At 38.7% G+C, this 27949-nt stretch overlaps 1 protein-coding gene across 4 annotated transcripts in view; it reads left to right on the top strand.

Annotated features, from left to right (window-relative positions):
- TRPM6 (transient receptor potential cation channel subfamily M member 6) overlaps positions 1-27949 on the top strand; it is a 165573-nt gene that overhangs the window by 134146 nt on the left and 3478 nt on the right. For 2 of the 4 annotated variants that reach the window (XM_008531410.2, XM_008531406.2), the window contains exons 28-38: positions 626-749; positions 3809-3900; positions 5416-5474; positions 6996-7021; positions 10390-10440; positions 11930-11995; positions 13804-14090; positions 14379-14461; positions 15216-15421; positions 21922-21973; positions 26705-26811. In XM_008531410.2, coding sequence (XP_008529632.2) covers positions 626-749; positions 3809-3900; positions 5416-5474; positions 6996-7021; positions 10390-10440; positions 11930-11995; positions 13804-14090; positions 14379-14461; positions 15216-15421; positions 21922-21973; positions 26705-26811 — 1153 coding nt within the window. Of the gene's footprint in view, positions 1-625; positions 750-3808; positions 3901-5415; positions 5475-5924; positions 6207-6995; positions 7022-10389; positions 10441-11929; positions 11996-13803; positions 14091-14378; positions 14462-15215; positions 15422-21921; positions 21974-26704; positions 26812-27949 lie in introns of those variants that run through there. The other 2 variants (XM_008531408.2, XM_070590199.1) reach the window with 2 other exon arrangements.

Raw genomic sequence — 27949 nt, 5'->3', positions numbered from 1 at the left:
GTTTATTGCTTTGTATTTTATCAATTTACCCCATTTATTCTCTGACCCTGGGAAGTACAGAGGCCAGCCATTATTATTGGCTGTCTGTTATTTTAATGATGAAGGGAATGGGGCTCACAGACATTAAGTGATTTACCCAAGTTCATGTAACTTCTAAGTGACAGAGCTAGAATTCCAAGACAACTTATTTTGAGTCCAAGTCTTATGATTTTTGGCTCTATACCTGTAGTGCTCCAACTGTGGTCTCCTATCAGCTGCGTTAGCATTGCCTGGGAACTTACTAGAGATTCAAATTCTCCCTTCCTGCAGACCTACTGAATCACAGAGCCTGAGGGTGGGACCCAGCGATCTGTGGTTTAACACGGTCCTGGGTGGTTCTGGTGTGCACTTGAGTCTGAGAACCCCTGCTCCTCACCCTGGTTCTCAGTCATGACTGCAAATAGAAATTACATGGCTGCTTGTGTCCTACCAGCATGAGTCATGGGAGTTTTCAAAGCTTCCCAGGTGATTTAATGTGCAGACAATGTCAACAACCACTGCTCTTCACCATGGTACCCCTGTTAACGTGACCCAAAATGTTTTCATATTAATGTCACTGTGATCCAACAAATGGCTTTCTCTCCAGGTCATCACAGTCAATACCTGCTCTCCAAGTGACCAACTGAATTCAGAGCCAGGAGAAAATAACATCTCAGAAGAAGAGGAGAGGAGCAAGAACTGGCTCACAGTGTCCAAATTTAGTCAGACAAGTATGTAACAGTCTACACTCTTGGATTCAAAAACTCTGGTAGTTTCCTCACTCTTCCCCCAGACCACTGATGGTCCCTGCTGTTCTTTCAAGAGGAGATGAGGGAGCGTGAGGGTGGCAACACCCTCTTGTCTATTTTTAATTTTTATGAAAGGGACAAAATTTCCTTCTGTTTAATGGAATTGTTGTCAGGATCCAGAAAAGAAAATTAAGATTTCGATAGTCTCTTTATCCAGAGCTGTTGAACTTGGCTCAGAGAGTGTTGACTTAGATTTATGGGGTGGGAGTTGTCTAATTTTATAAATTCTTAAGGTTCATGTGACATTGATATGGACCCTTACACAGAACTCAGTGGACTGAGCTGTAGTTGGTTATTTACTACTGCTGATATATAGTGTTTATTCCACGGGCAAGTATCCCTTTGTAGAGGAGAGAAGATGGATCAACTAGCTAGGAATGAAGACTCTGAGCTAAGCATCGAATGTAAAATAAGTCTGGACAGTTAAGATGAGGGAGATTATGAACAGAATTGAGAGTAGTGACCAGAACTTTGAACTGCTTGAATTAGATAATAAGAGACCTTTACTAAATTTTGATCAGAAAGGACTATGTAATTAAGGACTTATAGAGATTTAAATTATTTGAAATACTCAACTTAAGATAGAAACAGACATTGTATTGAAATCCATGTTGTTATGCTTCTTTAAAACTTTGCTTGCTCTTATGGTCAGTGGTTTTCCATCAAGAGGCAATTTTGTACCCCACCCTGGGACATCTGGCAATGTCTGAAGACATTTTTGGTTGTCACAACTTGGGGGGGGGGGGGGCAGGTGTTCTTGGTATGTAGTGGGTAGAGGTCAGGGATGCTGCTAAACATCCTACAATGCATGGGACAATCTCTCCCTTTCCAAAAATGAATTATCCAGCCCAAAATGTCAAGGCCAAGGTTGAGAAACCCTGATTTATGTTTAAAAATATTCAATTATCTGTTAAATCACTGATAATCAAGTGAACTCTAAGTTGAAAGAGACATTAGAAATTAAATTATTCAGAACCCTCAATTTACAAAGATGACTTGAGAGTTTAATTGTCTTACCTTAAACCACACAGTTTACTGGAGCCTATAATTTTGAATAAATCAAACCCCATACCTAAAGATATGATTCTAAGACCAATTATAAATGTATTTATTTTATTTATAAATATATATATATATCATATATTGTATTTTTTATAAATAGTCTGACTGATATTTAGGTTATTGTATATCATTCTTACTTAAATTATTTAAGTTCTTTTTTTATTGAGATATAATTGACATATAACATTGTATTAGTTTTAGTTGTACAACATAATGATTTGATAAATGTATATATTGCAAAATGGTCACCACAATAAGTTTAGTTAACGTCCGTCACCACACATAGTTAGAAATTCTTTTTCTTGTGATGAGAACTTTTAAGATCTTCTCTCTCAGCAACTTTCAAATAAGCAGTGCAGTATTGTTAACTAGAGTCACTATGCTGAACGGTGCATCCCCAGGACTTCGCTATCTTACAGCTGGAAGTTTGTACCTTTTTGACTACCTTCACCCATTTCTCTTATCCCCACCCCCCAAATTATTTAAGTTCTTTCCAACAAATTTCAAAGAAAGGAAGATGTGGGTGGCAGGAAGTTTCTGGAAAAGAATCTTATTAAGTCTGATGATGAGAAAGGGAAAGAAGTCCTGGGAAATAGGCTGACTCCAGGAACCTGGCTAATTAGAGGAAGTGAGGAGGACAGTATCCTCCTTTTTTTTTTTTTTTTTTGAGGAAGATTAGCCCTGAGCTAACTGCTGCCAATCCTCCTCTTTTTGCTGAGGAAGACTGGCCCTGAGCTAACATCCTTGCCCATCTTCCTCTACTTTATATGTGGGACGCCTACCACAGCATGGCTTGCCAAGCGGTGCCATGTCTGCACCCGGGATCCGAACCGGTGAACCCCGGGCCGCAGAGAAGCAGAACGTGCGCACTTAACGGCTGCGCCACCGGGCCGGCTCCGGTATCCTCCTTGAACCACATCTTGAGTTGAGAATCTTAGTTTTTTGAAACTTGTCCAAGTTAAGAATTAATTGGAAAAAAATTTTTAAAAATACAAGTTTGAAGGTTGGGAGATACACTGTCAGGTAGCTCTCTCTAAACACGAAATGTAAAGTTCTGAGGAAATTGTGAAAAGGAAAAGCATATTTTTAGCTTTTAGGTATTTTATTTTGATTATAATACTGTGCTATCACTGAAACCATATTTATCATAACTTTCCTATATTACAAAAAATATCATATATGAAGTTTTGTGATTTTATTCCAATAGGTTTTTTGCACTTCTTGTATGCTTTTCTTCCCAGCACAAAATCCTTAGGGCAAAAAATTACAACTGTTATGTCCCACATTTAGCCAGGGACCCTTAATAAGTATTATTCTCAGAATTAATCCAACCAAGTATTTATTAAATTTTTATTGCACACCTACGATATGCCAGTGACTCTGTAGGTACCAGGTATAAAACATAATAATAATAATGATCCTCATTATGCTTTATAAGAAGGAGCTAAAAATTAAACCTATTTGTTGGCATTCCTTCTGATCTTTCCTTTGTTTTTGTTTTTGTTTTTAAGTAGCTGACTTTGATGCTTGATGCTGTTGTTAAGGAAAGATTCCTAACAACTTGGAACTAAAATTTCATGTATTTTAAAGAAAGCGTGGACAGTAGGGTGCAGAAGAAGGTGAATTTCTACAGGTGTTGCTTTACAGGAGGACAGGTTATGGGTAATTTAATTCTTGACTTTGATACAGAAGTATAAATTGCTATAAATGTGAAAGTAACTATTGAAAAATACAATATATAACTTTCAACCACTTGAGAAAAAAAGGACAGAGGAATCTTGCTAAAACTTGCTAAAAAGGGGAAAAAACTATATTCAAATTTAGATGAACGCACTGTGTTCAGATCTTTCTATTGGGAACTGATTTGAATGTGACACATTTTCATGTGTTCTTTCATGTTTTTTCTTCCTTTTAACCAGGTCTAAAGCCTTACGTATATCAGAAAATGAAAACTAAAAAAATTGAACGGCATGCTATACTAGTCAGTGATTATCTAAAGCAATCTGAAGAGGTAAAAACGTTTTATTTGATACTTTTTAAAAAAACATTCCTGCACACTATACTTCTCTAACTCCTTGACTGTGTCTGTTTTACCTTTATCTCCCTTAGTTGACTTCTACTTTTTATTGGTGTTACATGTAAATCTTTGTTTTGAATACATACTCAGTTTTTTCACAAACCCACTTTGTTCTTTACTTGTTGTTCTTTTTATGCAGTTTATTTGTCCATTTATCCACCCAATAATTCATCCTGGGTATTTCTAAAGAGAAAAAATTCAGGAATTTTTGAAACTGTTTTCAAATATGTGAAAGTTGCCATGTGGAAGAAAAATAAGATATTTTCAATACGCTTTTCAGAGTTAGAGCTAGAATCAACATGTAGAAGCTTCTGGGAGACAGATTGCAGCCCACTTTGAGGAGGAATTTTTAGCAATTGGAGCTTTCCAAGGATGGAATGGTTTATTTCTAGAAGTAGTAACCTCCTCACTTGGTGTGGTTACTGAAACAGGCTGAGCAACCCTCTTTGCAGATGTGTTGGAGGGGAGTTGGGCATCGCAGGGGAAAAGACCCTCAGTGTTTCTCCAACACGGAGGTTCTCTGCTTTCGCTGCCTGTTTTCCTTACCATCTACAAATATGTGCCGGTTTTGCTGCCATCCACCATGTGGGAAGCATGATCTAGTTAGCTAACCCAAGAAATCTAATATTGGTCCTGATTTGAACATTATCTGTATGCACCTGGGAACAATATACACATGACCTGTATGAATGTGTACTGACAGGCTCAGATGTTCTTGTAGGAATGTAATCTGTGAAAGGTTTTGAAAGTAAATTAAGACTGAAGATAATTGGAGGCAGGGACCTCCTCTGCTCTGTCACATCCTGGCTGCCTCTTCCTAGATTTCAAAGCTTTATACATCAATTAACCTATGAGCTTCATTAGCCGTATCTCTAAAATGGGGCTAATGCCATCCTTATGAGATTACTGATAATGGATAACAAAAATAACACCAGTGAAAATGCCTAGAGTAATGCCTGGAGTGTTCTAGGTTTAAAGAATCAATAGTTGACTCTAAATAGGAAATACAATGAGATAAATTCAAGGTAACGTTATTCTAAATAATCGTCTACTGAAACAATAATTTGCTGATAATAGGACTTGATGTAATAATTGAAGTTTCCTGTCAACTTTGATCTTCATTCCTTCTTTCATGTGATTAATTGATTTTATATGTTCACTCTCATTTCTGTAAAAAACCTCCATATAGTATATTTTTTCTTTGATGTCCCCATAAAAATAATTTCATTCTGTTAAAGTCCATCAACATATTGAGTTACTCTGATATTGTGCTAACATTATGCATCTTTCTAGCCTGATTTAGTGTGTTTAGTAAAAGAAATATTGAGCTAGAGGAAGGGGAAAAAGGAACTATACCCTCCGAGGATTGCGTTTTGCAAATGGTATTACTACAGGCTTGGAGTGGGAGAATATTGGGTACATGTGTAATGACCTTTCCTTTCTGCTCAGGATCTGAGCAAAAACTCTTTGTGGAATTCCAGGCGCACCAACCTCGATAGGAACTCCCTGTGAGTATTTCTAAATGTCTGCCTTTAAGGTCTTTGGCTTCTATTTTTTTAACCTGATTGGGAACAAAGGTTTAATTTGGTCAGAAAATATGTTTCTTTTGTTAGCAACAAGGAAAATTATTTATTCTCCAAGTTTTCCTGTTTAGGGTAGCCAAATCTCACCTGAGTGCCTTTTAAGAATATTGTGAAATATGTACTACTATTTCAAATTAAACATTTGTCTTTTTAGTGTCAAAAAAGCACACATGGAATAATGAGTATCATCTTTTCTGATGGATAAGATTGTGAAATTTGCCTTAAAGAGTAGGAATAAATCTGTTTTGCCAAAGAAAAAGACCTAGACTGAAGACTTGATTATGGTTTTTCTTTTGTTTTAAAAATAATTCCTTTTTTCTTTTAGTTCATGAGGTTGATCATTTTTTATTTTTCATTTCTCTTTAACATCCTAAGTGTTTGTCAAAGCGTTAACTCTTTGAGAAGTATTGAAACAGAGAGAGAAAGGAAGAGAAGGGGAGAGAGAGAGGAGACAAAGAACGCACATGGTTGTAGACTTGAGCATCCTCCTGGAATTGGATTTATTCAGAGAAATAAAATTTGAAAACCAACCAAGCAAAGATTATTCTGTTTTGTTGTAGTGTTTTCTGGATTTTTCCAGTTACATCATCAATTGAACTATCCTAGCGATAGGAGCAGAATTCAAAACCATCAAAGGGCCAGTTGATACGGAGCAGGCAGAAGGTGACTTTCAGTTTTCAGTCAGCTCTATCTGGGATGGCCTTTTTTCTGGAGCTCCCATTAGGGTCTCTCCATGCAAGCCTGCCTCCAGACTTTAAAGTGCACGTGACTTTCTTCTCCCAAAGGTTCAGTAGTTTGTGCTCATGCAGAGTGGTGGATTATTGCAGCATGAAATTAAACAATAATTGTAATTGTACTTTCTTCCCCCAGGACCCTAAATACTGGAGATATTCTTGAATGTGTTTATTCAGACTTGCCCTTGGCCACTTGTGCACTTGAGCAGGGCAAGTGACAATTTAGAGAGAGCTAATTTCAGCCTGTAAACATTTAGGGGCCACGTGGGCTAATGAAACTGATTTGTAGGCTTGTCCAGAGACATCCACAGACTCATTTGTAGGCATCTACTTTGCATAGTTCAGGAACACTTTAGTTTAATTGATCCAGAGCAACACAAAGACAGTTAAATCTTATATATATGGTGTGATCACATAGCTAATTAAAAACAAAAACCAACAACTACTTTTCAGTTAGCTTAGGGCATACACAGTAAATGAATTACATGCATATCTGGTGTTTATTTTTCTATGAAAATAATTGTAGGGGCTGTAAACTATTTCTCTGTTGATAAAGATAGGGGTCATATGTAACTGATGCATTTCTTTCAAAGAAAGAAATACATACATACATATATACATATGGATCTGTGTTGTTACTGTTTCACAATTTTCATTTCTTTGATCATTGAAAAATTTAAAGCATTTTCTAAACAGCTAATTTTTCAAACAGGTTGAGAAGTTCCAATGGAGCTGACAGTAAGTTTTTATATTTGAACATGTTCTTTTTATTTTTTCATCTCATTAATGGTGAGGTTCACTCTCCTGCAGAGACTTTTGTAGTTCTTGAAATTCTATTTATGATTTTTGTCTACTTTACAAAGTAGAAAGTTGAAGCTGAATCAGGACTGATGTCTGATTTAAAATTTTTCAAATCACGTGTTTTTGACTGTGATTTTCTGGTTTCTCTGTGAGTGAAGGTACAAACACTGGGCTCATTTAGACTGTTCAACAACTCTTACTGTCACTTTTTTACATATTTCCCATTAAGAACTGTTCGTAAGATTGTCTATGGGTATTGTTTCCTACATGCTCCCTGTAGAAGGCTATGCCTAGTGGCGAAGCAGGGCTAAGCCATGTGAAACTCCCTGGGAAAGCCCCTCTGAACAGCTGCTCTCAAACTTCACCACGGTCTATGAGCTCCTTTCCACATTCTTGACCCCTTGATGCAGATGGATGCTTCCGTCTTCCATGGCCTTGTTCCATCGCGCTTATCGGGTCTTCAGTACCTCCTTTGCAAGTGATTCCTTCTCCTCCACCTGTAAACAAATTTAAGTCATTTTTCTGTACAAAAGAAAAAAAAGAATCTTTTTCTTGATTTTACCTAGCTTTCAAACTGCCACTCCTGTCCCTCACCTCCAAATTGATTCCAAAAGTATTAACATTCAATCTTCAGCCCGTGGTGTCTGTCCCCACCGCTCTATTGAAACGCCACTCTAACTACTAAGTCACATGACGTCTTTTTAGTCCTCGTTGAACTCATGGCATTTGACGTTGACCATTTAATCCATTTTCTGAGTTTCTGTGAGGCTATTCTTCCCTGGCTGTTTTTCTATTTCTTTGTTGACTGGCTCTTGGTCTCTCTGATAGCTTCCTCATCCTTCACCAAGCTGAGAGCCTTAGTCATTTACAGTGCCCTTCCCGCCCCACCACTCTTAGCTATCAGCTTTTGTTTTCTAACTCTGTATTACTCCTACGCTCATCTTCAAAAGTTGTCTGTTTTGCTCTACCCCAATGCTCCCGCTTAAAGCCTCTAACATTTATTTTCCTAAATAGAAAGTATATACTTTCTTTTAACCTTGATTTTATGTTAGCGTTGTGGTTGATTTCTCTCCCTTTAAACTTTCCTGTGTTCCTTTTGGAATTATCTTTCTAAATGATAAATCATCACTTATTTAGAAACTTTCAGTGGCTTCCAGATACCTGCAGGATAGACCAAAAATCCCTTAGTCTTTCTCAATGCACTCCACAGCCTGGCCCCAGTCCAATTTTTAGGCTCATGTTTATGAACCCTTTCATTCAATTTCTGCCATGCAAAATATGACCACCCATCTATTAACACTATGTGGTGTCTAGAAAGCATCTTAAAGAAGATGTTCCACCTCCCTTCTCATCTATCTCAGGAAACAGCAACTCCATCCTTCCAGTTGCTGAGGCCAAAGTCTTACAATCATACTTGTCTCCCGTTTTCTCACATCCCCCCATCCGCACATCAGTAAGTCCTTCAAAGTATATCAAGAATCTGATCACTTTGCTACCTCCACATTCCACCCCATCTCTTTCCTGGATTACAGGATGGCCTCTAAACTGTTGCTTCCTAACAGTCTATTTCCAGAAAGTAGCCAGAATAACCTTTTTAAACTGTAAGTCAAATTGAGTCTCTCTTCTATGCGAATGGCATTCCATCTTGCTCTGTAAAAGTGAAGTCCAAACACAGTCTACAAGGCCCTATTTATCTGCTCCCCCTCCTCCAACTCTCCCGCCTCATTTTCCTCTCAGCACAATCCACTCTGGCCACATTCTTCTTAACACAGCAAGCATAGTCTTGCCTCCGGGTGTTTGCATTTGCTGTTACCTCTGCCTGGGATACTTGTCATTTATCCATATGACTCACTCCCTCTCTTCCTTCAGATCTATGCTCAAATTTCACCTTATCAGAGAGGCCTTGCCTAACCACCCGTATAAAATAGTAACCTCCCTGTCCCCTGCACTTCCTAATCTTCTTAACTTGATATATATGTAATATACTATATTCATCATATATTTACTCGTTTATTTATTTTCTATTTCCCTTTACTACAATGTGGCCAGAGACTTTCTCTGTTTTGGTTACTACTCTTTCTCTCGAGCATAGACCAGTGCCTGGCACAAAGGTGTTCAATAAAGATGTGTTGAATGAATGTGAACAAGTTCTCACACTTCTGGTGAAGCCAGGACTGAAACTCAGATGCAGACTGAAACTTTATCAGACTCAGATGCCCCTACATGTTATTTCAGTTTGTCTATGAAGGTTCTACCCTCCAGGTGGGATGAGTATGTTCCATAAACCTCTGCATACACCTTTGTCGTGTGACTTAGGAAACTGTATTGTGATTATAGTTTACACGTTTTTCTCTCCCAGTATTTCATATTTGTTTTTCTCCAGGGTAGAAGCCACATCTTATTCACATCTGTCACACCTAGCGTGACCCATCGTGGGATCTGAATTTTTTTTCTTTTTAATTATTGAATGGAACTTAGAAAAGAATAGTCTTTTCTGCTGATATGACTTTTTACCAGGCACTCCCAAAGGAAGGGATTTTTGTTCCTTTCCTTATCTAGCAGCAAGAATCCAGAGAGATCTGTGAAATTGGGCTCATTATGCTGCTTACTCTACCAGGTATAAAGCAGTTATGCCGTGAGACTAAAGTTCTCCACTTTAATTTTGATTTTATGAAATGGCAAAACCGTAGCAAAGGATTTCTCTGGAGGCTTGTAATTTAGGACTTGAGCAGATAGAAGAGAACCAGTTAAACCCTCAAGAGTTGTTCCCAGCACACAGGCCTTCTATAAGCAAACAAATCCCTTGCTGTCATATTCTCCACCTCCTCCTTTGTTTCTGGAATATACCTCTTAATGTGTTTTCATCATTTCCCTGTCATTTTAGGTCAGTGAAGTAGTCTGCTAATCACTTGGTATTAATAATGTCTTTATATGGGCACTGCATCTTGGTAGGGAGCTCAGAGAATCGTGCATCTGGGATGTCATGAAGTCTGATGGGCAGCTGAGTGCCTTCTGTAACCCAGAGGTGTAATTGCTTCAGAAGAAATCTATCTTTGAGGCTAATATTACCTGTCTTTCTTCAATTCCCTATATAAATATGTTTGGAGATATTACATTGATGATTGGAAGCTGTCAGGATGCCATGTGCAATAGTGTGGGTAAGGGATATTAGGCAATCTTTTTTCGAATGCCAAGAAGCCATTCTGATTAACCTGTTCAATAATAACTTTGAAGGCAATATATTCATAAGCATGTATTTATCTCTAGCTAAGTAATTAAAATGCCAATCTTTTCTGTAATTTCAGAAATCTCAGCCTCCTTAAAAAGCCCTGAAGAGCCTCACCATCATTATTCAGGTAGGATGCATGAGAACATAGACATGACAACTGAGCTAAATGTCTGTGATTCTGCATTTGTAAACGGAAACATTGATGAATTCCACAGTATTGATATGGCTCCCAATTTGAATAGTTGTTTTTCACTCCGAGGAGAAGAACATTCAGATTTCCTACCTTGCCATTGACTTGGGAAAGCAAACTGTTAGGATTTATGGGAATTTGGATTAAAAAAAAATGTATTGGCAATATCCAAATTGTGAAGGAAAAAGATGAACTTGAGATTTGAAAATTCCTTACAAGCTGAAAGCCATCCCAAAGCCAGAGATCTCTGTATTTTGGATTGACGAAGAGACAGGCCTGAAACTAGTTCTTTGAGGGAGGGTTTTGTACCCTCACTGGGCCCTCAGTGAACATAGACACTGAGTGAATGCCAAGCCCACAGAGTAAATGCAACAAAAACACCTTACAAAGATGTTATTAAACAAGATGTCAAGGGTCTTGACTCTCTTAAGCAACATCACTTCATGGTACTTCTGTTGTCTTTCTTTCAAAGTGGAAATAATTATACTTGCCCTTCCTGAGGAACAGTTTGCCAAAGGGCTAGTTGAGAATTAAGAGGGAAACACTTTGAAATGCAAAGCAATGTAACCACCGACTGGACTTGTGCCAATGGGTGGTCTTTTGGGCGTCATTGCTGTCAGCATTGAATGAGATAGTACACAGGCAAGCTTTTTACGCAATCTGAAACTCAGTACATGAGTAAGAGTTTATTGGTGTGATAATTACCATTATTATTACATCAAGGTCGTGTGTTCAGGGGCCAGTAATATACTGCCTGATCCTGAATTCTCTGGAGTGAATAGTGTTTCAGTGGATTCCAGACTCACATTCTAGGCTTTTATAACTGGGTCTTTCAGCTCAGCAGTAATCCATTATTTTGACTCCAGCTGTCAACCTAAGAAAGTCTCTGGTGAGGAATACCGTAACTCATATTGACTCTGATCTGATAGGATACAGCTCTTAACAGGAGAATGCAGATCATTTGCTTCTAATTAAAACTGGTCTTCAGCTCTCTCTGGGTAAAGAAGGTGAAGTGTGCAAAGTCAACAGTAGATGTCCCCACAGTCCACTGTGCATTCGATTTGCTCTGGAAAAGAAAAACCAGAGAATGAAGACCACGGATTAAAATGCCCTTTAAAAGAAAGTTCCACATCTGTGTAGATTAGCATGTGATTGGGTATTCAGGAAAGTAGAGATGACAGCCCTAACTCAGACCATGTTATATAATCTTGTATAATCTGTTCCTGAGACTGGGATATCCTTCCTATTTAAGGCATATTTCATTTTAAATACTGTATTATAGATAACAATTTTGATAAAGACAAAAGTAAGGGGTCTTTGAAATGAATGTTTTAGTATTATGTGAATATAGTGATGTGGAGGAGGGTTTTTGTAAATTCAACCCACTGATGCATACTTAAAATAGTAAATCTGTTTTTGTTTGCAGCCATTGAAAGGAACAATTTAATGAGGCTTTCTCAGACCATACCATTTACACCAATCCAAATGTTTGGTGAGTGCCATTTCTACCTTCTTGAGGCTGTGCCAGGGCAGAGGCATAACATCTTAGTAAATCAAAGGAGAAACCATTTTGCATCATTTTAGTCGAAAATTTCATTTTGCCGATGGTTGCAGTTTAGTGAGATTAATTTCCTAAAATGGAAACTCTTGTTAACTGTCCGGCTGGCATCTAGGGTCAAAATCTAATACTATGGAGATGGGAGCTATAACGAGCAGAGGTTGGGAAGAAAGCAATAATGTTGCACCTGGCATTCACTGATTTAAGGCTGTAAGTAAGTAGGAAAGAAAAGAACCAACCAACCATGAATAATAAACACAGAAGACAGCGATAAATGTCAATACGGTGAAAGCTAACAGACATCTGAAGAGGAGTGCTTTGTATATTGTTTTTTATTTGTTTGTTTTGTTTCATGTAAACTAATTGCTCTTAGCTCAGAGAGCAAATATAGTTTTCAAAGGCTGGAGTAGTAAAGAAAAACAAGCTTGTGTTGGCCAAGGCTACCAAAGTTTCTCTGTCCGGCCAGTTGACAATATAACAAGGGTCCCCACTGTCCTAGATCTTGATTCTCCTCACACTCTTCACATGGGGACAGATCAGGTGGCTTCTGATTGTTGATGCAGATGCCTTCTCCTTCCCCTTGGCTCCATGGCTGGTTTTGCAACTCAGTAGTTCTGTTCTAAATCCTCTAGGTATTACGTCCTCTAAAAGAGACCTTCGGTGGCATTTATCTGGGCACCAAAAGTAAATATTTGAAAATATGTTACTAAACGTTACCGAAACATGCCTTTTTGGTAAGGAATTAAATACAAACACAAGCTAATAGATTCCTTTCTTGGTAAACCAGCACAGCGTTTGCAAAAAAAAGCCATTTGAAGCAGAGGTGTAAGGAGAAAATTAAACACAGGCTGGACAGGAGTTGTATAGAATATCTACTTCTGTTATGAAGCATTAACCACTGTATTAGGAGAAGTCTAGGCTGAATGAGAATTCAGGAGTCTGTGGAATGAGAATTGCTCCCTGTTCAACAGCCTTAAAGTGGAAGCTGTATAGCAGTTGAAGAGCATTTTGTGTGTAAAATCCTTTAAGTGGGATTGAGTTTGTATCTGAGGTTCTAGGTCACGTTAGCCAGGTTAACATATTTAATCTTTACAATAACCCAGAGAGGTAAGCGTTATTTCCACTGCCATTTTACTGATGAGGAAAGTGAGCCTTTAAATAACTGGTCCAAAGGCACAAAGGAAGGAGGGAGAGGCTCTGGGCTTCTAACTTCAACTGTGTTAAACCGTGCATTGTCAATGGAGGTAGTGTCATCCCTAGGGAGCAAAGACATTTTTTTCTTTTTACATATAAGGCACAGATATATACACAAGACATAAACAGATATCCTCTATATCTGTGGTATTAAAATGTCATGGAAGGGGCAATTAGGAAAAAAATGTGTGAAAAAGCTCCTAAGGGGGATGATAATAAACAGGGGGTTAAACTATCTCTTGAAAAGTATTTATCTTTAACAAAAGAAATATAGCCTTATTACTTTGATTTTGTTTTTGTTTAGTTATAGTCTATAATAAGAACAACGTAATTCTAGTATGACGTCTGATGCTTTGTCCCTTCTCCCCCATCCCCCTTTAGTGGACAATAACGTGGCCAGATCCATGTCCTTATTCTGTGCTTATCCCGGCACAGGTGAAATTCCACGTTCTTCTCTGATCATTTGGGAAACTGAACTGATTCTGAGTTGATATTTAGGAGGCTGTCCATGATCTCATTGAACTCTTCACCTGTCCTTCTCTTTGCAGCAGGAGAAGAAGTAACTGTCTACAGGCTGGAGGAGAGTTCCCCTTTGAATCTCGATAAAAGCATGTCTTCTTGGTCCCAGCAAGGGAGAGCTGCAATGATCCAAGTGTTGTCCAGAGAGGAGATGGGTGGTGGCCTCCGCAGAGCCATGAGAGTCATAAGTACCTGGTCTGAGGATGATGTTCTCAAGCCAGGGCAGGTTTTCATTGTGAAGTCCTTTCTTCCTGAGGTTGTGCAGACTTGGCACAACATCTTCCAGGAGAGTACTGTGCTTCATCTTTGCCTCAGGGTAAGTCAGGGACCCAGAGCCCAGATGGACAGGGCAAAGAAAGGAGATCTGGCTACATCTTGACCAAAAGCCATTATCTTCAACGCAAAAGATAGCCTATTCTTTTTTGGAGATGATAGTATTTTGCTATTTTTGTTTTGTAGAGATTTTTATTTTGGAGTAGGGAGTGGTGGGAGCTGAATAAGGCTAAAAAATCACACTTGGGAGGCCTTTAGTAACTCTATGATCATTAATTAGTAGACATGTGACAGTAAACCAATATATTTATCTATGTTCTCTATTGTGTAGGAAATTCAACAACAAAGAGCTGCTCAAAAACTGATCTATACCTTCAACCAAGTGAAACCACAAACCATTCCCTATGCACCAAGGTGAGGAAATATTGGCACCCTGGCCTTTCATTTTGAGTGGGAATTTCTTCTCAGCCCTATCAGTCATGAGAAATACTGGACCCACGGGGAAGTTTCCCATGACCTTATTTTTGGGTTCTTCCTTCCATAGTTCTGGAGCCTGGTACAAAGAGAATTAGACATCCCAGGGACACCTTGGCTTAGATCACTGAAATTATGTTAGTTGAGAAGAGAAGTTCAGGCAGAGACCCTGGCTGACCTCTCAGTTACATGAGACAGGCAGATCCTGAGTATAGTTACTAATGTCTAAAAACATTATGGCAGAAAAACATTTCTATTTTAAGCATGGTTTCTTTCCTTATCTTAAAGAAATTAGGAACTTTATAAGAATGAACTCTTGCTTTTTTCACTTGAGTGTCACCATACACTTGCATTCATTTAGCAAGGCAGATCATAATTCAGTGTGAGGGCTTAGAGTAAAATTTTATTGTTTCACTTACAACGAACTTTATAGAGCACTGCAAGAAAAGTTGAGTCCGGTACTAATAAAAGAGCTGGAAAATTTCCTCAAAGAGAAGGGATGCGGGTAAATTGGGGAAAACTCCCAATCTTTGCATTCCATCTCTTGCATAGAAAGGCCAAGGGCATGTGCATTGAGGCTGCATCAGCCCAGAGTTAGGTAATCTCCTCTCCTGCTGACTGTTCAGTTATGTAAGCTCCCCCCCCCCCTTTGCTGCCTTGTGGGGAGTCAATGGCCTCTTTTTCCCCCTCATAGGTTCCTGGAAGTTTTCTTAATCTACTGCCATTCAGCCAACCAATGGTTGACCATTGAGAAGTATATGACAGGGGAGTTCCGGAAGTATAACAACAACAACGGGGATGAAATTGCCCCCAGCAACACCTTGGAGGAACTGATGTTGGCTTTCTCTCACTGGACCTATGAGTATACTCGGGGAGAGCTCCTCGTTTTAGATTTGCAAGGTGATTGATAGCCTAAGACTTGATACCATATGCATGAGGCAAAGTTCAGGAAACATTGACCAGGGATTGCTTTCTCCATGTTACTGTCACCCACATCTGACCCCGGCTCTTTCTTTACTCAAAGCCATAGTTAAGGTCTTTCAGTGGAGACATTTCCTTGACAGTGTGTGCTTTTTTCTTTATTTTAAAATTGAAAACTGAAAGATGGTATCCATTTTCCTATTTATTGTTTGTGAAACTGACCTAAGTGGAAGCAACCAGACAGGTGTCCCGGGAGCTCTTGGAAGAACCAGGATGGGTAATGTGGGGAGTTGCTCTATCTAGCTTTGAAGGGAGGTGAGGCCATTTATTTCAGAGACATTGTAGAGTGGTGATCGTGAGCACCTGCTGTGTTGTTTCCCACTTAGATCAAGGGAAAAATCTAGGCAGAAGATTAGCTGCCTAAAATTGAAAGACATCTAAAACTTTGATCTTAATGGGAAATGAGTTTTGTATCAAATTTTTTAGTTTTATGGCTTTACCTTGGACTTAGGTTCAGAATAACACACACGCGTTAATACTCATGGGAAAGTTTAAATTCTAGGCATTTTTCATGATTTCAAGCTCAGTTCTTTGGCAATTTATAATTTAGCTAGCTCTCTTTACTGTTACCTTGATATGACAGTTCACAAAAGTACAAACTCAGTCTGAGAGAGGCGACGCGGTGCACTCTTATTTAACAGAAGCCTTTGATCAGCACATCTCTGCACTATCAACACCTCACATGGGATTCATAATCCTGCAGCACAAAACAGAGTATCTCTAGCAGGCTTTCCTTGCAGGGACAGAACGAAATATGTATTAAGGTCAAAGTTTAGTCCTTGGGCTCACTGACTGGAGCTTTGGTTTTAAATAAGGGATTTAGCCCAGGAACTTTCATAGAAGTTATCTCATTTAATCCCAGAAGCAGCACCTGGAGGTAGATATTATGGGGAATTTAGGCCCAGAAAGTTTAAATAACTTGCCCAAGGTTGGACAGCTACTTAAGGGGGAGCCAGGACTCAAGCTTAAGCTGGTTTGGCCATCCATATTCTTTCCTTTTCACTGTACTGTCTCTGATTTCTTTATGAGTTTCATGCCCATAGGACATAACCATGTTATGGTTCATTTAAACAGATTGGGCCTTTTTCTTGTCCTCTCTGATTTTCCCACCTCTCCAGTCCTGGGATTCTGTGCTGAAAGCTAGGCTTGGAGGCTGGGGACTGTCAAGATAGACAATCCCGGGGCATCATGAGCAATGTCCAGTAAGACTGCAAAGCCATTTTGATTGAAATTTGTGTCATGTGTTCAAGGATGTGTATGTACTTTTTAAACTACACATAAGTCCTTCTGCCCTTTCAGATATGTGCTGTTTACAGGGTTGAATTATATTTCTAACCCTCACACAATATTTTAGGAAGGAATATAAACAAAGTTAAAACAGTTAAGATGATTCAGCTTTTAAATTGGCGAGTACATGATCCATGTAAACCCGCTGGTGCCCAAGGCATCTGCTTTTGTAGCTCATGTTGGGGAGTAGTTGATTGTTTTCATCTGGACTTGAGTGTCTGTGCTTTGAGTTTTGGGTGGAGTTGTTTAAAAAGCAAATAGAAACAAAAAAACAACCAAAGAAAAACTTTAAGGAATTAATGATGACTCTTCAGTGTGTTTTGTGTTCCACTTGAATAGGTTTTTGTTTAATGATGTTTATGTTTGGGGATTTTTATGCCTCTTAGTAATCCAAAGTGACATTAAACAGAACAAATGCTGTGTTGATCATCTTGGGAAGAAAGGGGAATTAACTTTATTCTTTTACTGGGCAATTATGTGAATTACAGAAATAGGCCACTCCAAATAAACTATGTCAAAACATTGACCTTCAAAGAAGGGAGGAGTGGACATCATAGAATGAGCATGAAGAAATTGAGATATTTATCAGAGAGTTTTGGCCAATTGGTTAGGCCTAAATTTATGGAAGAACATGAATGCTATAATAGTAATTATAAGCAGTTATATTACTACCACTACTTACTAACATTTACTAAGTACTTATTTTGTACCAGGCACTTGGCTAAAGCCTTATGAATGGTCATATTTAATCCAAACCAGGTTGGAAAGGAAAAATGGGGAGAATATTATGTATTCTTAAAATATCTTAATGGTTTTTGGTTCAGTTTTGTATTTTATTTAATTGATTAGTATTTCTGGCCTTTGGAGAGTTGATGTGCATTGTCTGGGTGGTAGGGAGTGGAGATGAGAGGCCCAGGAGCAGCAGTTAGGAGGCGCCCTGGAGCTGCAGTGCTGGCCTCTGACTCCTGGCTCCACCACGAATTAGTTGTGTGACCAGGGGATGACCATCTTGAGTTACACTCCCTTCATTTGTAATTGGGGAAAATAATATTATGTACTTAACTTATCAGATTGTTAAGAGGCTGAAATGAGACAAGTTCCTGATGCATAGCAAGCCCTCAGTACATGTTAGTTATTGCTGTTGTTAGTATTAATCTCTGTGTGGCTCTTTAAAATGGAAGTTAATCTTCAGTTGGGCGTTCTTAGCTGTGTGGTCCTAGTGGTACTGCAGAGAGACCCCAGCTTCAGCCTCTGTAAAGTGAAGCCCTGATCTGCTTGCTGTGGCTCCCTGTTGCTTTGCGGGAAAGATGGAATGAGAAAAACTCTGGCAGTTTATTCTTTCAGTTTCTTCTTTTCTTCTCCTCTCTACTTTCTTCTAAGGGAGTGCCAATCGTTAACCCAGGAGCTGCCACACCAGGGGAGGAAGCTGAACTCTAAGGAGACTTGACCAATTTCCAATTACTTGTAATTATACTGCGGTTTTCCAGTCTGTTTTTTCATTTAAAAATCCTACATATGAGGGCCTGAATCATCATCTTTACACTTGAAATTCAGCATTTAATTCCCAGCAATGGGAATTAAAAACAATTTCATTTCAAATTACAGTGGTCTGGAGCAATCTTTGAAAGCTCAGTATATTTTTCAAAGAACTTTTGGAGATATTAGATTTTTTATGCAACAAAGCAGTTTCCAGAATAAGTCAGCATTAGCATCAACATCATCATGAATTCTGCTGCTACAAGGAGGGTGGCTTCTTTCCACAGATGCAGAAGTTCACTGATGTATCCCAAGGTGGTTGGGATCAGAATGTAAGCCTCTGGGTTTCTTAAGAGGGCATGAGGCATATTACCTGTACATGGGCATTTACTCTATTAAAGCTGGTAAAGAGCTATGCCATTGGGATTTTTAGATGTTAAAATGTCTTATTTTCTTTTGTGTTTTCAACTATCTAGGAAAATGTGAGGTAGAATGGGCTCCAATATTAAAGTCTGTCTCTTGGGTGATTCCTGTGTAGCTGGGGAGGCAGGGGTGGTGGTGCTCGTGGTGCATCACTGGCTCTATGGACCGCTCTCTATTTTTCACACGTTGGAATGCCCCTTCTGCCATTGGAGGGCCCCAAAATATATATGCAGAAGTTAAGCTTTCAACTGTCAGAGTGGGTTTAGGAATATAAAGGTTTGTGGATACTCTACTCTCATTCTTATTGGGGGATTTATTCATTAGGAAACAGGACTTTAGGGAAATAAGATAATCAGAACATGATTTTACCAGTGGTAAGGAAAATAGAATTTTACTTCACAAGAGGTCTTGTTAGAATAAACATAATAAAAATAGTAGTTGACATTTTTTAGTGCCGTGTGGGTCAGACACTTTGCTCAGCAATTTGTTTACAATAGTTCATTTAATCTTCTCAGTAACCCCATAAGATAAGGCCCTTTATTCATACTTTCAGATGACAAAACTGAGACTCAGAGAGGTTAAAGAAGGTGTCCAGGTCACACAGTTAGAAAGTGATGGGGCTGTGAGGGGAGCCCAGATCCTTTGTCTTCTTTTTTTTTTTAAAGTTAATTTTTTTAATTGAGGTAACATTGGTTTATAACATTATATAAATTCAGGTGTATACCATTCTATGTCGATTTCTGTGTAGACTACATCGTGTTCACCACCCAAAGACTAATTACCATCCATCACTGTACACATGTGCCCTTTCACCTCTTCCACCTCCCTCCTCCCCCCTTGCCCTCTGGTAACCACCAATCTGATCTCTGTGTCTGTGTGTTTGGTGGTGGTGGTGGTTGTTTTTATCTTCCACTTATGAGTTAAATCATACATATTTGGCTTTCTCCATCTGACTTATTTCCCTTAGCATAATACCCTCAATGTCCATTCTTGTCATTTCTCTTCTGCCTATCTAATAAGCAAAAGATTTACAGTAAACAGGAGCTGATGTGATTTTGATAGACTTTTTTTCCCTATGAAACTTCCTTTTTCCTAATTGATACTACCTCTTTAGGTACTGTGCATAGTCCCAGCTTAAATTACAGTTTACTCAGACAACAGCCTAAAGCTTCAGTCATGCTGGAAACTTCGGGCTTAAAGTTAGGTCTTAGCTTAAACATAGAAAGGATTTGTAGCCTTTAGTTTTTCTGTTGATGGTCCTTGGACTCTCTATTTGTTGTTCTGTCTATTTACTACGTGGTTAGAAAAGCAGAGTCTCTCTAGGCTTTTCCTTCTTATATCTGTAATGAGAAAAGTATAAAGAGCCTGGCCTCTTCCTATGACTTTTTCTTTAAAAAGAATAAATGACGAGCAAAGCACATTTCACACACTTTCCCTTGAGCCTGTGTTTCAACCCTCTTCCTATTCAAAAATCAATGTATGAAGAGATTCTAAGCCAGGGCTTCTTAAAGTATCCCTGGATAGAATTCAGAGGGTCTGTGAACTTTGATGAGAAAAGAAATTACAACTTTATTTTCACTAACCTACAGCTGAAATGCATCATTTCCTTCAATTATCATGGAGACCAGAAACCACAGTGGTATTGGCAGTACCTGTGACTGCTTGCAATAGCAATTACGGATAATTTACATAGTGCATTACGGTGTTGGCAGATATCTCAAAATACTGTTTATATTTATTACCTGTTGGATGTTATAGTAGTTATTAGACTTGTGCTAGATCCTGTTAGTTAATGTTTCAGTAAATAAGCACATGTATTACAATACAACAGTTAAAGAAATATTTTGATAACTGGATTTCAGTATCATTGGTTTCCTTGTATTGGTAATCCCATGTATTTAAATTACGCATTTTAAACATTATTCTGAGAAGGGGGTCCCTTAGCTTTGCCAGACTGACAAAGAGGATCATGGCACAAAAAAGGCTGAAAACTCCGACTCTAAGCAGATTGTTTTCCTAAGGAAGTCAGTCTCTTAGGAGAAAGGTCTATAAACTGTAAGGATTACATTTTCTTGTAAAATGTTTAGCATATGGTAAAATATACAGAACATAGCAAAAATCTTTCTTTTTTAAAATAGTGGTTAGAAAACATGTTTTTTTTTCCTGCCAAATACATAATACAAATAAATAATAATGCTATAAATTACATAAGATTTTTAAATAATTTCCCCACAAGGTTGGTCTCTTCCAAGCAAAGAGAACCAGTGCTGATTGGAGGAGAATCTCAGAAATTGTTGAATTATGCCAAATGATGCATTCACCTGTCTGATCAGCTTGCCTACGAAACATTCCTGCTGTCAGAAATCAGTCTCCTCACCACTTGCATTTTATGACAGAGATTCACTTTGGGTGTTGATCCCTGTTTTGATAAATGATAGCTTTAAATTACACTTATCCTTTTATGTATTGGTATTTTTTAAGAAGTAAATTTTATTGAAAGATAACATATTCAGGAAAGTGCACACAGCATAAGCATACATCTCAAAGTATTTTCGCAACTGAACACGTGTGTAACCAGCACCCAGGTCAAGAATTTGGGGGTATTTGCATTCTACTGTTTACGAAGGCTATATATGTATCATTGGATATGTGTCTTTGATGGAGCAGAGGTTGTACCTGCAGAAGCGCTCAGCATCTTGTGTCTTGCTAAGCACGGATGGACTCTCTATCTAAGGAGACCATGGCCTAGTGGGAGGGACACAAGCTTTGGCTCAACTTGAATCTTGTTATCATCACTTGTGCACTATTCAGCCTCTGACAAATTGCTTAATCTCTTTGAACATCAATTACTCATTGGTAAAATGAAGATATGAGGATGCTAATACTTTTCTTTTATGATCACTGAGAATTAGAGAAAATAGAATGTCTATTATATATGAATGGTAAGTAAATGATGGATGCTACTATCAGTAACTGTGAACGCACCACTAAAACATTCATTTGTGGCCCAGAAGTTTATTATAATGTAAGATGGGGTTGCAGGAAACAGTGCATTAACTAAAATTTCCAAATATGCCTGGACAATTTTTATAGTGCAGTGAATTCACATGATGTTTAATTTATTACTGGGTAGATACAAGTTTAAAGAAAAAAATTAAAATTTGATTATTTTCTTGAATTTCTGAGAAAATGAAATCCCCACTTGCTAAATGAATTTTCTTTCTTCTTTGGAGGTGTTGGAGAAAATTTGACAGATCCATCTGTTATAAAACCTGAAGACAAACAGTAAGTTAATTTATGATGTTATCATTTAGAAAATTGCATTTAACACACTGTACATGGTTTTCTAAAAATAACTTTTAAACATTTATATTTCTTGCCTAGATCCTAGAAAGGTTTTGAGGCAGGTTTTATTTAAATCTATATCCAAATATAAATATCCAACTACCATACAATAAAATACAATAAAATTTAAAATACAGTAAGATTTTAAAGAAGCATAGATTAGGAAACGGAGGCAAAGAGAAAATATGGAAATAAAATATGATTAAGTCTGGAGTTGTTAGTACACATAAATGGAAATTCTAAAGACCAATACAGTAGCATGAACTTTGTTGCAAATTTGACTCTGAGTTTTCTAGTGGCCCAGACAAAAGAGAAAATGTGGGTAAGTTCAGCCTCTATAGGATTTGACATGGAAACAATTAACGTCATAGGAGAAGCAGAGTTTCCTTTGTCGTCTGCACAATGGAGTCATTGCATCTTATCATGGGCAGCGTCTTCCATCACATGCCTATAAAACGAAAACTGAGGGCATAGAGTGTGCTATTCAGTACCAGCAAATCGGTGAGAGGCCAAAACAATGGGGCTTAAATATGAAGCATCAGATTGTCTGTTAACTCAGGACTGAAGTTTAAACTATATAGAGTGATGAGTCATCTGCCTGTCCTTTGGATTTGCATGGGCATTTTATCCCATAAGCAGACTTTGGGAGGACTTAGCAGTAGAGCGTCTGAGATGGTATTCTTCTGTTAAAGGTGGAGTAGAAAAGAAGAAGTGCTGGTGCTGATTGAGGACTGATCAGTATGGCAGATGACAGTGGATCTCAAACATGAACTTTCATTATAATCACCAGAACAGCTTGTTAAAACACAGACTGCTGTGTTTCTGATTCAGTGGGTTTGGGGTGGAGCCAAATAATGTAACAAATTCCAAGACAATTCTGATGCCGCTGGCCCAGAGATCACACTTTGAGAACTGCTAGCATACAACATTTTTACTTCTTAGTTGTCTTAAGTGTCTATACTTATATATAAAATTACCTAAGTGGTCAATCCCTATACAATAAAATCTGAAATGTTTACTTCCCTCCCACAGGAATCATATTGTAAATATTCACTGCTTTGATGCTCTGCTTTTTACTGAACGATTAATCCAAATATGGTCTCATCTGTAGGCTTCTATGCAGAGATGTCTCATCTAAAAGTGTTTTAGCTATTTCTTTGGTCTAGGTGAGCTAGAGAAGATAAAGCTGATCCATATTGCTCCTGTGATCACTTCCTGTGATATTTGAGCATGCACTTCATGTTGTAACCCTTAGGGTACAGATAAAGGCTTTATTATTTTTCTCTTGAGGAGAGCTAAAGTGTTTTTAGCTAAGAATATTGTTTCTTCAGTACTCTTGTGTGCGCAAATGTTTTTAGTAGGAACCTTGTACAACAAATACTTCCCTTATAATTTCATAGTGAAAATTTTTTTGCATATTTACTTAACCAAGTTTATGTATGGGCTATCATCTATTAAAGTGTGACCTTGGCTTATGTCATTTAATATGACCTGAATATTTGCATCTTTTAGAATTCTAAGATTATATTATCCAACTTGACAGTTGAGTATTTAATTGCATTCTATAGGCCAGTAGGTCTCAATTTCTATTAAGGTCACTTAGGGAAACTTGAAGAAAAAAAGCTGCTGAGAATTGGCATCAAATCAGAATCTTGGAGGGTAGGGCCCTGATGTCTGTATTTTTTAAAGTTCTCCATGTGATTCTAATAGACAATGCGGGTTAGAAATGTCTGTCTTATGACAAACTTTATTTTTTGTGACTTGAGGGTGGAAACTCTGGAAACTGATAGGATGGCATCTCTATAGCCTGCCTGGTTTTGTCAGGTCACCGAATTTTGGGCACAGTTGGTCTTCATGGTGAAGATAACAAGAAGTACTATTTTCTCACAATTGTGGTGAATTACATCTAATGAGTTCAGTGGGCTCACGTTTTCAGATGTCTTTGTGTATTAAACTTTTGCTGCATAAAGTGCGGGCCGTGGACCAATCACATCAGCATCACCTGGGAGATGATTAGAAGTGCAGGATCTCAAGACTCTCCCTGAATCCGAATCTTAAGTTTTATACGGTCCTCAGGTGGTTTGGTGTTAAAGTTTGAGAAGCACCAGTTTCAGCAAGTGCTTTCACATGCTGTTTATTTTACCCTTAACCTCAACCTTGGCAGTAGGCACCTTCAACCCCAGTTCACCATGAGAAAACTGAAGCTCAGAGAAGGTGGTAACTGCCTATGAGGAGGAGGTCTCGGTGAAGGGAGTAATCGTCTGCTGAAAGAGAAGATGTTGTGCTGCAAATTCTGGCATTGCCTCTAATGCCTCTTGTCTCTTGACTTTCCCCAACCTTCTGCACATGAAGGTAAAGTCATCAGGCCTTTTCTGCCAAATCCCGGTTAATCTGGCCAGTTAACTCAGTTCTTCAGGCCATTGACCCTCAGTGGAGGCTGTCTCACTTACTGGTAGTTTGGGATTGCATCTTTTCTCTTACTGCTTGATGGTTTTGGACCCTTGACAAGTATGAAATTATGACGATGATATGTTCTTTAGTAAATCTGTGTATACATGGCACTAATTAGCATTTCCTCGAATGTGGAACCAAGCTACCACCTGTTTTTCCTGTGCTGTGAAAAATCTGGAAAATAGTTGTATTTCTTTTTAAACTTTGTTATCTGAGACTGCAACATTGTAGACATGCTGTAGAGTGTAGACGCAAATGATTGTCCCTGCCACTCTCTTTCACTCTCCCCTGCACAGGGAGTGGTCGAACCCCTAATAGACACATTTTATAGTAATTTTGATTCTTTTGTCTTACTTTTCACAAAGCTCGTAGAGGGAAACCATTTTGCTAGAGCTTGCATCTGAGAATCAATGTTATGTCTCTAAGTTGGGGGTTTTCATGCTTTACTGGGAGGAAAGAAATGGCAGGTATGGCATGCAAAAGAGTGAAATATTCCAGCAGGGTCATACTGAAGAGACTATAAAGGGGATTCTTCAATGTTAAAGACTAAAATAACACCTTCATTTTTCTTTTTTTGAGGAAGATTAGTCCTGAGCTAACATCTGCTGTCAATCCTCCTCTTTTTTGCTGAGGAAGACTGGCCCTGAGCTAACATCCATGCTCATCTTCCTCCACTTTATATGTGGGATGCCTGCCATAGCATGGCTTGACAAGCAGTGTGTAGGTCTGCACCCGGGATCCAAACTGGCGAACTCTGGGCCGCTGAAGTGGAGCGTGCGAATGTAACCACTGCACCACCAGGCTGGCCCCAACACCTTCATTTTTTTACTTTATTGGCATCATAGAATTCTGATACTAAATATCGAGCAATTCTACTCTTTTACCACATTCAGTTTCACCTTATTGAAGTGGTTACTTACCAGATGGACTGAGAGAGGAATAGTTAACAAGAGGCAGTTTATGCAGCCCGGTAAATACCACCAGAGCCGTACTTTGTACAGGCAATTGAGTGACTGGGAAAGTTAATCCTGGGTGTCTGTTCGCTCTCTCTTCCCAAGAGATTCTCTCCACCTACTCGCCTCAGAGCAGGGAGGCAATCTGAGATCAGACTGACATCAGCTCTCATTCTGTGCTTGGCACATCTTCAGAGCAGCTACTGTTATTCTGCCAAAAGGAAGTGGAAATTGAGATAAATGTTTCAATACTAGGATGGAAAAAAGTTCATTTTTATACCATGTCCCTTTTGAAAAACCACATTCCTTAGAAGCGAAGTTTATTGTTTCCTTTTGTGATAGTTTGCTTTTCTTTTTTCTTAAGACGTGGTATTTAAGAGCAGTAATTGAGTTCAGATTTTAAAATGTGCTGTTTCCACTCTGCATGTCATTAAAATAAAATATTAGCTTTCATAAAGTTGTTTGGAAGTGTTTCTGATGTGCTCTGTTCCATGGTGTGTAGAGGGTCAGCCTGAAGAATAATGGTTGTGCGTGATCTGATAATGGTTGCACATCGATTCTGGAATCTGCTAAGGATCTATTATAATAATAGCGTATTCAAAATGTGTCTAATATATACTGATTTTACTTGTAATTCTGTCACCCACATTTAGCATATGTAGTTTATTTCCACAAAATCATTGTCTCGTAATGGTCTTGTCTTTCCACAAAGAACTGAGCTATAGCAATTTGCAGGGTAGAGAGTAGCTGTCGAAAGAGCCCTGAGTACTGACTGATGGAGGTTTTTGTCAGGGATTTGTGTTTGAGAACATTGGTTATTTTCAGAAAAGTATCTGGGTTTGAAACAATGTATATGAGTCTTTTTAGAAGGTGTGTTCCGATAGCAAATTTATCTTCCTTTATACCTTACCTTTTGGGTTTTCTAGTAGAACATTTGGTAATGAATGTCATTCTCTCACCCCATATGCATTAAAAAGGGTCTTACTGTATTTTGTTTTAATGTGGTACATAGAAAATTCACTCTTCTATCAGATTCGCGTTGAAATGAGTTTCTCAGTAGGTCCTGGAGTTGGGTACAAAGATTTAAGTACATTTGAATTTTAAATTTGCAAACCTAACATTGTTGCTTCCCCAAAGTGCTCTGTTCTTTGTTGGCTCCTTCAAGTTTGCCGGGTTACTAGGGGATACTGTTCGGTATCTCAGAGAATCCCAGTTGAGCTCCTTTTTCTTAGTTGTGATCTAATTGATATTCTGATATTTCCTCTAGATCAAGAGGAATGGTGTTTGGACCAGCCAATTTAGGGGAAGATGCAATTAGAAACTTCATTGCAAAACATCGTTGCAACTCTTGCTGCCGGAAGCTCAAACTGCCGGGTAGGCCCCAAACAATTCCATCTTTCTCTAAGTAAATCTCCCGTAGAACAACATCCATTGTAACCTGGGGTAGAGCAGAAAATCTTAATCACATTTTTATCTCAGTCACAGTTGAGGCTTGACTTTCTGACTGCAAATTTTTCCAGTCTCTAAAGGGATTTTAAAAGGACAGGGATTTACTTCAGGTTCTGCCAAAATGTGATAAAACAACATTGGGCCCAGTACTTGTCACAGTCTCTCCAAGGGAAAAGTTCCACCAACTTAATTGGGGTAAAATTGGACCAAGGCAGGTCTCTGCATCCACCCCCTCCTCTTTGGGTCCTGTGTGGTGCCCACAGTATTTCTCTTCTATCCTTATTTACTCACTGGTCACTTGGGAGGGTGGGGTATAGAGGGAAACGACAGTTATCACTTATTACAGTGTTTTTCACTACAAAAGCCCTCCACTTTAAACATACATTGCAATGTGTATCTTTTAATCTGATTTGATAATGTGGCACACTTTCTCTGAAACTAATATAGTCACCACAGAAAAATATTCCTAACATAAAAGTAAGCAGCTGGAGGTCTCTGCCCCTCAAATTGGCAGTCCCAGCTCTGTTACATTCTTTTCTTTTATCTCAGAAGGGATGCTTTATCTCTGTCTCAGCTTGCCCACTGTTTTTCTGAGGTCATGCCAAACTTGTGCTTAGAATGGCATTGCACATATTTTAAGCTGAGTAGCCCTTCCTGCTTTATAATAAATGATGATACTCGGAAATGGAAATCAGTAAAAGATCGTCATCCATTGTAGCTTGGAATGGAGTAGGTTTAAATTTACGACAAAGAGAGGCAATTTCTAATCTTGTCGGACTTAGAGGTAGGAGTTGCTCTTGTGGGTAAGACATAACAAAAGACTGGGATGTGAAGCAGGCTTTCAGTGAGAAATCGCCTCTCAGCCAGGGGTGGTGGTGCTGGTGGGTATGCAAGGTGGGGAGGTCAGACTGGAGCAGTAAAGAGAGGAGACCATCACTCTCATCTTGTAGCTGCCCAGGACTTGTTCTCTCTGGGCAAAGAGGTCAGTCTATAGCACATTGGCTGAGATGCCCACTGGCATCCTCTCTGATCAGAAGGAGCCCACGATGGAGCTGGGCTGGAC

Source organism: Equus przewalskii, chromosome 22 (assembly GCF_037783145.1).
Source record: "Equus przewalskii isolate Varuska chromosome 22, EquPr2, whole genome shotgun sequence".
Classification (NCBI taxonomy): domain Eukaryota; kingdom Metazoa; phylum Chordata; class Mammalia; order Perissodactyla; family Equidae; genus Equus; species Equus przewalskii.
This window is presented reverse-complemented; position numbering and strand designations above follow the sequence as displayed.